The 12344-nt window shown below is 26.1% G+C and overlaps 2 protein-coding genes across 2 annotated transcripts in view; one reads left to right on the top strand and one right to left on the bottom strand.

Moving 5' to 3' along the window:
* LOC109599528 (uncharacterized) overlaps window positions 1–3450 on the bottom strand; it is an 81189-nt gene extending 77739 nt beyond the window's left edge. The window contains exon 1 of the mRNA XM_049966977.1: window positions 3329–3450. Within this exon, the coding sequence (XP_049822934.1) occupies window positions 3329–3355 (27 nt within the window). The 5' untranslated portion in view covers window positions 3356–3450. The remainder of the gene's footprint in view (window positions 1–3328) is intronic.
* Window positions 1–10202, top strand: part of LOC109599525 (nuclear migration protein nudC) — an 89443-nt gene extending 79241 nt beyond the window's left edge. The window contains exons 4-6 of the mRNA XM_049966976.1: window positions 9552–9746; window positions 9805–10007; window positions 10067–10202. Coding sequence (XP_049822933.1) covers window positions 9552–9746; window positions 9805–10007; window positions 10067–10118 — 450 coding nt within the window. The 3' untranslated portion in view covers window positions 10119–10202. The remainder of the gene's footprint in view (window positions 1–9551; window positions 9747–9804; window positions 10008–10066) is intronic.
* Window positions 10203–12344: the final 2142 nt, after the last annotated feature.

The following is a 12344-nucleotide window of genomic DNA, read 5'->3' as shown; positions in this document are numbered from 1 at the left end:
GTTTTGGTTCTTGATCAATGTCGGCGAGTTGCATAATTTTTTAGTTTTGCCGGCACGTTTGTTTGGCTAAGGGTTCCGGGGATCACGACGACTTAATATAATAACTAGTTACATGAATATTTACTTAACGGCGTTTGATTGACGGAAAGTTTGCGACGTAATTGATTTATCGATCACTGTTACGTGATCAATTAATCGATTCGAAATCCAACCCAAACTGGATACCCCGGACGTAAGTAATTAACGTCACTTGCAAAAAATTAATAAGAAAAACTCCTTAACGTAGAAAACACTCGTCGTACTATCAATTGAGTCACGGCCGCAGCTTTCAGGTTTGTTTGCCAACTCAATTTAGTGATTCGAGTGGTTCCGCAAAAACGTCCGATTATCGAACAATGATTTTGTTTTACCTGCAAAGTTAATTTATTATGTGTGGCCTTCTGGTTCGTTAACAGAACCTACTTGAAGGTTTTATATGAAAAAATTCCTTTGTAGGTTCAGGCGGATATTTTTTGAGCACCGTGAGAACCTGAGTGCACCAGTGTTTGTGTTAATTATGAAAATTATATAAACAACATTTTTTCATTACATTTTATATTTTAATTATATGTTCATTATGAAAATTAAATAAGCAAAGTCATTTTGTACATTAGAAGAGTTGAAATATATCTAATACCATTTCCTGCTGAACAAAAATAGACATTTTTATCATTATTTTCATTATATTATATTTCAGTTATATGTAAATTATGAAATTGTAAATAAACAATGCTATTTTGATTATTTTACATTGAGGTATAACCCGTATGATATCCTGCTGAAAACAAAGAGGAAGTTTTAGCGAATTCCATTATTACCTTAATATTTTCATTGTATTGAATTTCTATTAATTACATGTGAATTAAGAATATTAATTAAACGACAAATTTTTATTAATATTCCCTCAAACATAGCTATTTAATTTCCTGCAAAGAAACAAGAGGTATTAAGAAATTTCATTATGTCATTATTATTTTCATTATATTTTATTTCAATTATATGTGAATTATGGACGTTAAATAAATGATGAAGGTTTCATTATTATTCATTGAATTATAATCAGTATGATTTCCTGCAACAGATAGAAAGAAGATTTCAATTTATTTCATTATTATTTTCTTTATATTTTATCAATTACATGAGTAAATATAAATAAATGACCCATTTTTATTTTACTTAATTTATTAAATAAACGGTGAATTATTCATTATTATTATTTCTTGCAGGACTCAAAAAGAGGCGACGTTAAATAATTTAATTATGTTATTATTTTCAAAACATTATATATCAATTATATAAGAATATATATTAAATAAATGAACAGTTTTTCTTAATTGTTCTTAAAATATAACCTGTATAATTTCCTGCAGAATACAGGGGGACGGTTTTAATAAATTTAATAATTTCTTTTTATTTACTTTATTCTTCAATTGTATAAGGATTATTTATAATAAATAAACAACGAATTTTTCTTTGTCATTCATCGAAATAAAGATAATATGATTTCCTGCAGGACTCAAAACGATGAGACATTTAGCTATATCATTATGTTATTATTATTTTTATTATATCATTATATGTGAATGCATTGTAAATAAATGACAAATTTTGATTATTATTACTTGAAATATACTCTATGTAATTTCCTGCAGGATACAGACAGAAGGTTTTAATAAATTTAATAATTTTCTTATATTTATTTTATTCTTCAATTGTATAAGAGGAGGCATTAAATAATTTCATTATGTTATTAATATTTTTATTACATTATATATCAAATATATGAATGACCAATGTATATGACCAATTTTTATTATTATTCCTTGAAATATACACTAATTTCCTGCAAGATACAGAAAGAAAGTTTTTATAAATTTAATAATTTCGTTATATTTACTATATACTTAAGTTATATAGGTTTAAGTATATTAAAGAAATAACGAATTTTTCATTATTATTCATTGAAATAAAGTCGATGTGGGTTCCTGCGGAACTCAGGAAGATGTATTAAGAAATTTCATTATATCATTAATAGTTTCATTACATTATGCTTCAAATATGTACACAATAAACTACGATTTTTTAATTATTATTAATTGAATTACAGCTGTGATTTCCTGCAAAAGGCAGAAAGAAGTTTTTATAATTTTATTGTTATTTTATTTCTAGTCATTGAAATGTTGCCAATGATTTCCTGTACAAAACAGAAATATAAATATATGAATTTCCATTATTTTATTATTTTTTATTGAAGTATGGCCTGCAAAACATAAAAAGAAGTCCTTATAATAATAATAATCATTAATATTTCCATCACATTAAATTTTAATTATATGTGAATTAAGAACATTAAATAAACGAGGAGTTGTTTGTTCATTATTATTCATTGAAATATAGCCTATATAACTTCCTGCTGAAGACTGAAAAATGAAAGGAATTTCATTATAATTTTCAATATATTATATTTCAATTTATGTGAGTTATGAATATTAAATGAATTTGCATTATCAATAATTGAAATATGGAAAATATGATTCCTGCTGAAGAAAAGAATTAAATTAAAGAAAACTTGTCCCAACATTTAACCATTCATGTTTCCATTAGCATACACTTAATTTTGATTGACTTCTTGTTTGTTACCAACTGAAATAACACTTGCTTTATTCATTATATCTAGATTAACTTTTATGCACTTTTTATTGCCGGAACGTGTAAAAACTTTTCTGCATTTGTCCATTACTGACGGCGTAACCGCAACATTCATTGTTCACTTGGTTACCGCAATCGAAGCCAGTCGATGGTCTTTGTCGATTTTATTAAATTAATTACAAAACGCCGTGAAAAGTTTGTTAATTAATTCATTACATTTACGACGTCTGACTCTGTATGCGAATCTGACGTGTTATTCAAGCTGAAATTGTTGATTTACTGTATGTCATTTTATGCATGTGGTAACTGTATGAATTATTAAACTGTGAGCTTGATGAATTGATGCTTGAGATACGAAGATATTTGCTGAATCTAAATCAGAGGTGCATCTGTCAGTATTAATCAATCAAATAATTTTTCTAATTAGATATTATAAATACACATTTTTGTAATAATTGCCTAATTTTAAGACTAAAACTTAATTACATTTAATTGTTTATAAAATAAATTACTTTATTAACGAATGAGTTAAAGTTAAACAAAAATTTTCTATGAAAATCATTTAAATTCTTCAATTTATTGCATTTTTAGCCAAGTTTAAATAAATTAACTAGTCTGTTTTTAATATTAATTAATCTACCTCTTTAAACTTGTTGGCCCTCTCCATCTGCAGAGAGATCTCACCCACAACAAACAAAAAAAATCACCACAATAACAATAAGAACAATGCACTCGCCAATTAACCCGCAGGCCACACTAATTAAACAAACAAAGTCCGTTACAACAATCTCATGAAAAGAAGTAACATTTTGCAATCACCGTCCAATCAACGGACGGAATAAAGTTTTGATTTCAGCTCACGGTTAAGCCTCGGGCCAATTTAGAAAGTCTCGTCGATATTTTCTTTCGATTTTCAGCTTTGTATTCCCAGCGAACGATTTCTATCGACGCTTTCGTCATCTTCAGGCATTGAATCGATCAAATGCGACATTGACACTGGAGAGACTTAATGGTTTTAATTGTTACTGTTTTTGCGAACCCATTATAATTATGGGATACCAATTAACTTGTTAATTTTGTGTTAGTTACCTCATTACTTTGTATACCTTCATTTTGTAATCAACTTTTTTGTTATTTTCCACCATATATAAATTTTATTTAAAATAACTGTTTCTTTAATTTCTGATTTGTTTCATAACTTAATTTCACAATAATATCTTTGTTTATTTTTATAGTCATACAAAAATATTAATTTTTAAATTAAAATTTATTTATTTTATTATATAGTCTAATAATACGTTGATTTTAAATTTTATGAGAGGCTAACTTAGCTTAACCTAACCTAACTTATCCCTATCTAACCTAAGAACTAATTTTTTTAATATACATTAGAGGAAAAAATGATATTATTAACAAAATTATAAAATTATTTAAAAATTGATATAAAAACAGGAATTTCGTTTCCTTATATTTCTTCACACACAAAATGGTCTTAATATTTCATGAAAAGTTAACTTAGTCTAACCAAAACCTAACCTAATCTCACCTAACCTAACCTAATCTTGTCTAACTTTTTAAATTGCTCTTACAGCTTATGAACAGTCTATAAAGTTGTTCAATGGTCTTAATATTTATTAAGAGTCCAACCCAACTTAACCTGAAATAACCTAACCTATCCTAACCTAACCTGATTCAGTTTAACCTTTTAAATTACTCTTTCAACTTCTAAACATTCTATATAGTTATACAATGGTTTTATGACCTAAAACCTAACCTGACCTAAAACCTGACCTTACAAATTATTTTCGTAACATTATTTTGTAGTAATAACTGTAAGAGTTATAATAAAATATATTTTTTAACAGAGATATTATGAACAAAATTATAAACTTTGGAAGAAAATTGGGAATTTTGTTTACTTTATTGCTTCACAAACATTGCAGTATGCCCCTGTAATATTTGGAGGACATGGAACGATCGCTGAGGTCGTCGAAGGACGTCCTGACCGATGGTTGTCCTCAGGCGACTCATTTCCGTTTTCAAATTGCTCTTATTGCTTGTAAACAGTCTTCAGATTCACACAATGGTTTTAATATTTCATGAGAGACTTTGGCACCTTTATTTGCATCTTAAAATTTAATGTTAACACGTTATCAAATTTGTTGATGAGCTGGACACTTGTCCTCACTTTTTCAACTATTAAAATCGACCTAAAAGTCTTGTTTTTAGTTGTACTTGAGTACAAAGGGTTATTTAAACATAATGGTTTTAGTTTTGGCCTGAAATTTCATGCACAAACTTTGTAGTTTTCAGAAAAAAGCAGCTACAAATGACGAAGAACTTAAATTTGATGTAACAGGAAGATATTATACTAATACTATACTAATTATGATTAGTTGTTCTCGATCATGTATTTCTGTGAATTATCAAAGAAACTTTCCTTGGAGAACTTCTTGAAAATAGAGAGTGGTACTACAAACAAAATATCTACGAACCAGACATGTTACATCAAAGTTTGGTGCTGTAAAAGTATGATGTAAACAAAACTCTCGAAATTTACATATAGATTTAAAATGCAATGAGTTTCGTTTTTTTACTAATTTGATGGATGAAAGCTCTTAATTTAAAATGGATGTGACGTCATCACAATAAGTACTTACCATTGTAATAATTGGATATTGTATTTCTAGAAGGAAGTACTAAATATATAATTTCTTATTAGATAATAAACTTTCCAGGCATTAACAAAACATTTTAATAATATTTTTATAGCATCTAATATGTGGTTAATACCAATAAATTGTACAAAAATTAAATGATAATACGTTGTATTGTTTAAAATAATTGTTTCAAGTGATAATTTCAGCAATTTTCAGTTAACATCATCATTTTCTAAGTTGATTTTTATAAATTATGCGACTATTTATGCATAATCAGACGTTGGGAATTTCTTCTTACATAACGAACCTCTCCCAACACCAAAGTTCTAGAGATTCGAACGAACGGACAGGCGACGAACCCGAACCCAGATTCCTGAAAACCAAATGAATCACACACACTGTGACACGTCCAACGGGTTCAATAGTTGTCCAACGACCAAATCCAACGGAAAATTGCCCAATAAATATCACGCGGTCATTGTTATTGATGTTTTTTTATAGAATTTTGATGGATTCGTGTGTAAAACGAATTAATGGCGTTCAAGGTGGCGGACCGACGACAGCCGGCCTGCATTTTGCTGGCATAGGATTCACAGTTAATCCAGCCTTGACCCAAACACGACGAGCTGCCATAATTTATTTGTTTTTGAGTGGCCGACACGGTGGCACAAACCCCGCGTGAATACAAATCGACGGGCGTCGCCGCTGCAAGTGGTTTGCCACCGTTTATTTCGATGTATTAGGCAAGTTGATGGGGGATCTCGGACGGTGCATGCAATGCTAAATCCATTTTTGTTTGTGGATTAACTAATTGAATTGTTTTGTGTGTTGGGGAAACGTGCCAGATTAACCATAAGCTTGCCAAAACATGTGGCAACAAATTGACCATTAAAATACATGATTATAATCGTGTATTTTAATAGTTATAACTATTTAATTAACTCTCACAAAGGCTAATTAAAAATTATCCCATTATTTGTTCAGGATGTTGTTTATTTTTGTTATGCGGTGATTGTTTTTTTTTAATTAAGAAATTTTTTAATTAAAATTATGGTTTTTGTCTGGAAAATACAAATAAAAATATATTCCTATTTATAAACTCTTTTATTGCTTCATATAAGTTAATTATTAGTACACTAATTATTAATTATTATAACACTCATTATTGAATTCAAATTCTTCAAAATTTTTTATACTGTCAAAAATTTAAATTATTGTGATTAAAACAAAATAAATTAAAATATTTTATTATTTAATATAACAAATTCAAGAAATTTTCTTCAACGTATTTGATATGTTGAAATATGAACTATTCTTTTTATTATTTATTTGTATTAAGAAAAATTAATGATCATAGTAATATTTTAATCGGTTATAACTATTTTATTATTCTAAAGTTAATTAAAATTTTTGACATTAATTCTTCAGATGTTTAATTTATCTCAAACAATAAAATGTATAATTTAAATTAATTTAAACTAAAAAAATATATATTTGATTTAAAATATATATAATTTAAAATGAAAGAAAAAAAATATATTTGATTAAATTAAAATAATAATAATAATAATAATAATAATAATTATTATTATTATAAATTATTAAATTTAAAAATAAAAAATACAATAAAATATATAATTTAATTTGATTTATTATTAAAAAATAATTTTAAAATATTTTATTTAAATTGATTTGAATTCTTCAAATTAAAAAGTATAAAATAAATTAAAATTGATTTAATTAGAAAAGAAGATATATATATATATATATATATACATATAAAATGAAAGAAAAAAAACAAAATATTTGATTAAATTAAAAAAATAATAATTATTATAAATTATTTAATTTAAAATTAAAAAAAATACAATAAAATATATAATTTAAAATTAAAAAAAAAATACAATAAAATATTTCATTTAAATTGATTTGAATTAAAAAATATATAATTTAATATTAAAAAAATAATAAAATATTTAAATTGACTTAATTTAAAAATATAAATAAATTTATTTAATTTAAAATTAATAAAAAAATACAATAAAATATACAATTTAAATTGATTTAAATTAAAAAAATCAAGTTATTCACTTTAAAATGAAAAAAAAAAACAAAATTTATTTTAATTATTTAAAAAAATAAATTTATTTAATTTAATATTTAAAGAATAATGAAATATTTAATTTGAAATCAAAAAACAATAAAACATTTAATTTAAATTTTAGAAAAATACAATAAAATGTACAATTTAAATTGATTTAAATTAAAAGAAAATATATTTAATTTAAAATTTAAAAAAAGGAATAAAATATATTTAAAAAAATATATATTTAATTTAAAAATAAAAAAAAACAAACAAAATTTAAATTGATTTAAAAAATATACATTTAATTAATAAAAATAAAATAATAAACTTACGTAATTTAAAAGAAAAAAAATGATAAATATGTAATTTAAATCAATTTGATAAAAAAGAAAAAAATATATTTAATTTAATATTATAAAAGAAACTAAATTTTGTAATTTAAATTGAATTAAAAAAAAATAAAACTGAAAAATTACTTTCATTACTACTTTCTTATTCCGAGTTTCTTAAATTTACTATATCTTTGTGGTAAAATATGTGTTATTAAAATATGTTTGCATGTTAATCTGTTTTATAATTTCTATGACATTGGTTTATAAATATTCAATTTTTAATTAAGTTAAACAAATTAATAAACATTAATATTTCACAATAATATCCCAAAACAACATATTTTGGTCTAATAAAACTACTTTGCTAAAAAATTTTAATTAATTATTTTTCGTATTACATTAAAATTCAATTAATAAATAAATAATCATAAAAATTTGTTGTTGTTATGTATATGCACACCTATAAATCATACATAATATCGTTCATAATTAATCTAGTAAAAATCTTATTTATTTTTACGACACCATTAATTTTTATAGTTTACTAAAACTCTTATGTTTACTTATTGTTTCATAAATATTACTAATAGTATGTTGGGTTGTGACGAATTTCGAGAAAACCTACAAGGAAACGCTTCATATTAGCAGTTTGGCCTCCATGCACTAATTACAGTTTAATCCTGTTTAGTCCGAGTGCCCTCATCATTTCACCTGCATTTTTATTGCTGCATTAGTTGCCCAACCTCGCTCACAAGACTTTTTTAATATTAATTAATTATCAAATGACCAAGAGCAATTAACGAACGTTTGTCCCACATACGATGTCAAGTCCATCGTAAATCATCGTTTTGCATAAAAAAATAAATTGTCTTGGGTAAAATTTTACGTAGAAATCGAAGATTTTAATGGGTTTTTTTAATTATATTTGTTGATTTGTTTAAAATTATTTTAATCCTTTATATGACTTTATAACTTTGTTAATTTGGGATTTATTTGTAATTGAATTTCTGTGTTTTCTAACTTTCAACCATTAATAATCACATAAAATAAATTAGTCTTCTTGGGTGAATAGAGGACTTTAGTTTCCTTGTTTTATATTTCTACCACATTTTATCAAGTAAAAAATTTATTTTGGAAGATGTTTATGAAAATTTGTTGACTAGTGCAATTATTTATTAGTACAACTAGTTGTTTAGTGTTTGAGTGGGAGTTTTGTTTAGGTTTGCAAATAATTTCTCACGCTTACTGGTAATACCGACCTATTTAATTGCTACTTTATCTTTATAAGTTTTGTAACAGGTAAAATATATGTTGTTGTATCAGGCAACATTCTAAATGTTTACAAATTGCCCGACTTCAACTATTCATCACACCAACTCGTTTAATTCCAACTGCGATACCTGTACTTGAAGTGGCCTGTTAAATCCGAATCCAATAATCCTCTAATCAGGAAAAGGCGATCCAATTAGCAGGAAAAAGTATAACCCATAATCGTACGATTAAAACCGACATGATACTAAGTGAACATCGCCAAACAAGGCTTTATTTTGTTAATTAATTAACAGCCTTGCCCATACTAAACACGTACAATAAAATCTTAATTAATTGGGCGACCTTTTGCGATTTAGCTACGTTGCCCTACGGACATGAATGCTCATAAACCACGTGCGCATAGAAAATTGTAATAAATTGCAATAAAACTACAAACATTGTTATTTGTAATTATTTATTTAAAAACTATTTTATTACGTTGTACTGTTATTATATGGTTGCGTTTTATTATAGGTACGCGTACCGTTAAATATCAACTTCAGGGCGAAACAGAAGGACCTAGTGGTCAAGTTGGCGAAGAAGCGTCTCACTTGCGGCGTGAAAGGACAACCGCCGATTATCGATGATGATTTCCCGCACGAGATTAAGCTGGAGGAGTCCACGTGGGTCATCGAGGATGGAAAGACTATTTTGTTCAACTTAGAAAAGGTACTGGGACTTAAAATCTTATTTTTAGATGTATTTTTATATGTGCATTTTTGTCTAGGTTAATAAAATGAATTGGTGGAGTAAACTAGTCAACTCAGATCCCGAAATTAGCACAAAGAAAATCAATCCCGAGCCATCGAAGTTGAGTGATTTGGACGGCGAGACCAGAGGGTTGGTTGAGAAGATGATGTATGATCAACGTCAAAAGGAATTGGGCCTCCCCACTAGTGACGATCAAAAGAAACAAGACGTTATCAAAAAGTAATTAAATTATATGCATTTTATGACTGTTTTTACCATTAATATTATTATTATTTCAGGTTTATGGAACAACACCCAGAAATGGACTTCTCCAAATGCAAATTTAACTGAAATTCTTAGTAATAATTATAATAATTTACTATTTTATTTTTAATATGTATTTCAATTTTTTTGAATAAAACTATTCTACTTTGAGTTTTATTTATATTTCTCTCCTCTTCTTCTCCTAATTTGTTATATGCTTTTATCTTATAGGCAACTAAAGATACTCAGTGTATATATAAATATAAGATGGAAACAACTCTGTAACTTTAATGGTTCGATTTTAGGTTAAGAATAAAAAATGGTATAAAAATTTTCTATCACCATTTAAATTTATTTTATAATAAAAAATAGAAAGAAAAATATATATTTTATTTAAATTCAGAAGTTCTTTTATTTTTCTAATGAATATATTACTTTTTAACAATTAAAACTTGAAATAAAATATATAAAGTATCTCAGAATTTTAAGTAATAGTAATTCAAATTTTATGAGTTTTCAAATGGGCCACACTGTATATATATATACAATATGTTTTTAAATATATGGAAAAATTTGGGAGTAGTTAGAGCACGCCTAATAATGAAGAAAATCTTAATAAACTTTTTCCCTAAAGTTTCTCCTGAAAAAAATACAGACTCTCAAATTTAAATTTCAAAAATTGTTTCTTCTCTTTCTGTTACCTTTGCTCCAATCGTGTTCAAATTTTATATGTATTATCTTAAGATACAGACCTACAATTCATTGTAATAAACTTTTTATACATTGTTACAGGGGCGTAGGTTTGGGGGGTTCCCCTCCTTTTCCCCACCCTGTTTTCTACGACACTCTTAAGGTTTTCATATTCTCTACACAATTTGAAAGAAAAAAGTGCTCTTGATTAATTTTGATTATTACAGCCGTTTTGGAAATATTTCGGGTTTAATGTTTAATTTTCTTGACAATATTAAAATTGAAATATCTCTAAAATGGCTATGTTAATGAAAATTATTAAAGAGATGTTTTTTTTTCTAAATTGTGCATAGAATATAAAAAAGTTAATAGTTTTAATAAATATTTAGTGGCGTAAAAAATGAGGCAAAAAAAGAGGGGAACCCCCCCCCCCCCCCAAGTTCTACGCCACTGTAACAATATGGAAAAAGTTTATTACATTAAATTATAGATACATATTTTAGGATAATATATATTAAATTTAAACACGATTGAACCAAGGGTTACGAAAATATGAGTAAAAAACAATTTTTGAAATTTAAGTTTGAGGGGCTGTATTGTCTTCAGGAGAAACTTTAGAAAAAAATTTTATTTAAATTTTCTTTAGTATTGAACGTGTTTTAACCGCTCTCAAATTTTGGCAACTATTTTATAAATTTCTAGTACACACACACACATATATATATATATATATATATATATATACAGTGTGGCCCATTTGAAAGTGAGACACCCCCATAAAATTTGTATTTATTGTCCGATTTTAAAAAACTTTTTTTTCAATTGTAGAGCATAAAAATATGTGCTTATTGAGAAAATGTCACGTTTCTTGTGTCAAAACCAAAACCATAAAAAGAATAAAAATTAAAGAAACTACACCACTGAATTAAGCACCCTCTGTAATAATATAAAATACAATGACATAGTTATTTAATGGGTTCTGTAATGTATTTTGTTTGTGCTCATTTAAATTCTTAAGCGATTATCTAATTTGGAGACATATCTAGATTGTCGTTGCATAATATGTTATTTAAGCTCATAAAACATATAAAACTTATGAACAATGCATAAAAACAAATGAGAACGTAAAACGGGAATTAAATATTATATAGTTATGTAGCAAGAACGATTACATCAGAGTTAAAGATGACTTACATTTAATTAATGGGTCAGCCAATAAAACAAACATAGCTTTAATTTGTATATTTGAAATGTCCATTTCGTAGGTCCATACATACGCACATTTATTAAATTTTACATACATACAGACATACAGGAATTCCTTATACTTAACAATAAAACGGGGGAAAATAGAACCGTCGAAGAAAATAGCTGCGATAAAATTTGCCGGTTGCGTGCAGCTAAGTATACAGTTTATTTTTTATGATTTAAATTCGTTACTTTTTTTGATTTTTGGCACTTGCTTTTTTATTTATACGCACACGGCCCCGAACAAATTTTACCGCTGACAATCAATTATTTTTTTGTTTTTAATTATTACTTGAAGACATCAAAAATTATCATTCGAACAGACGAAAAAACGAGACGAAATTATAACACGTACATTTTTTCCTACTTCAAAAT

This window comes from Aethina tumida, chromosome 4, assembly GCF_024364675.1.
Source record: "Aethina tumida isolate Nest 87 chromosome 4, icAetTumi1.1, whole genome shotgun sequence".
Taxonomy (NCBI): domain Eukaryota; kingdom Metazoa; phylum Arthropoda; class Insecta; order Coleoptera; family Nitidulidae; genus Aethina; species Aethina tumida.
This window is presented reverse-complemented; position numbering and strand designations above follow the sequence as displayed.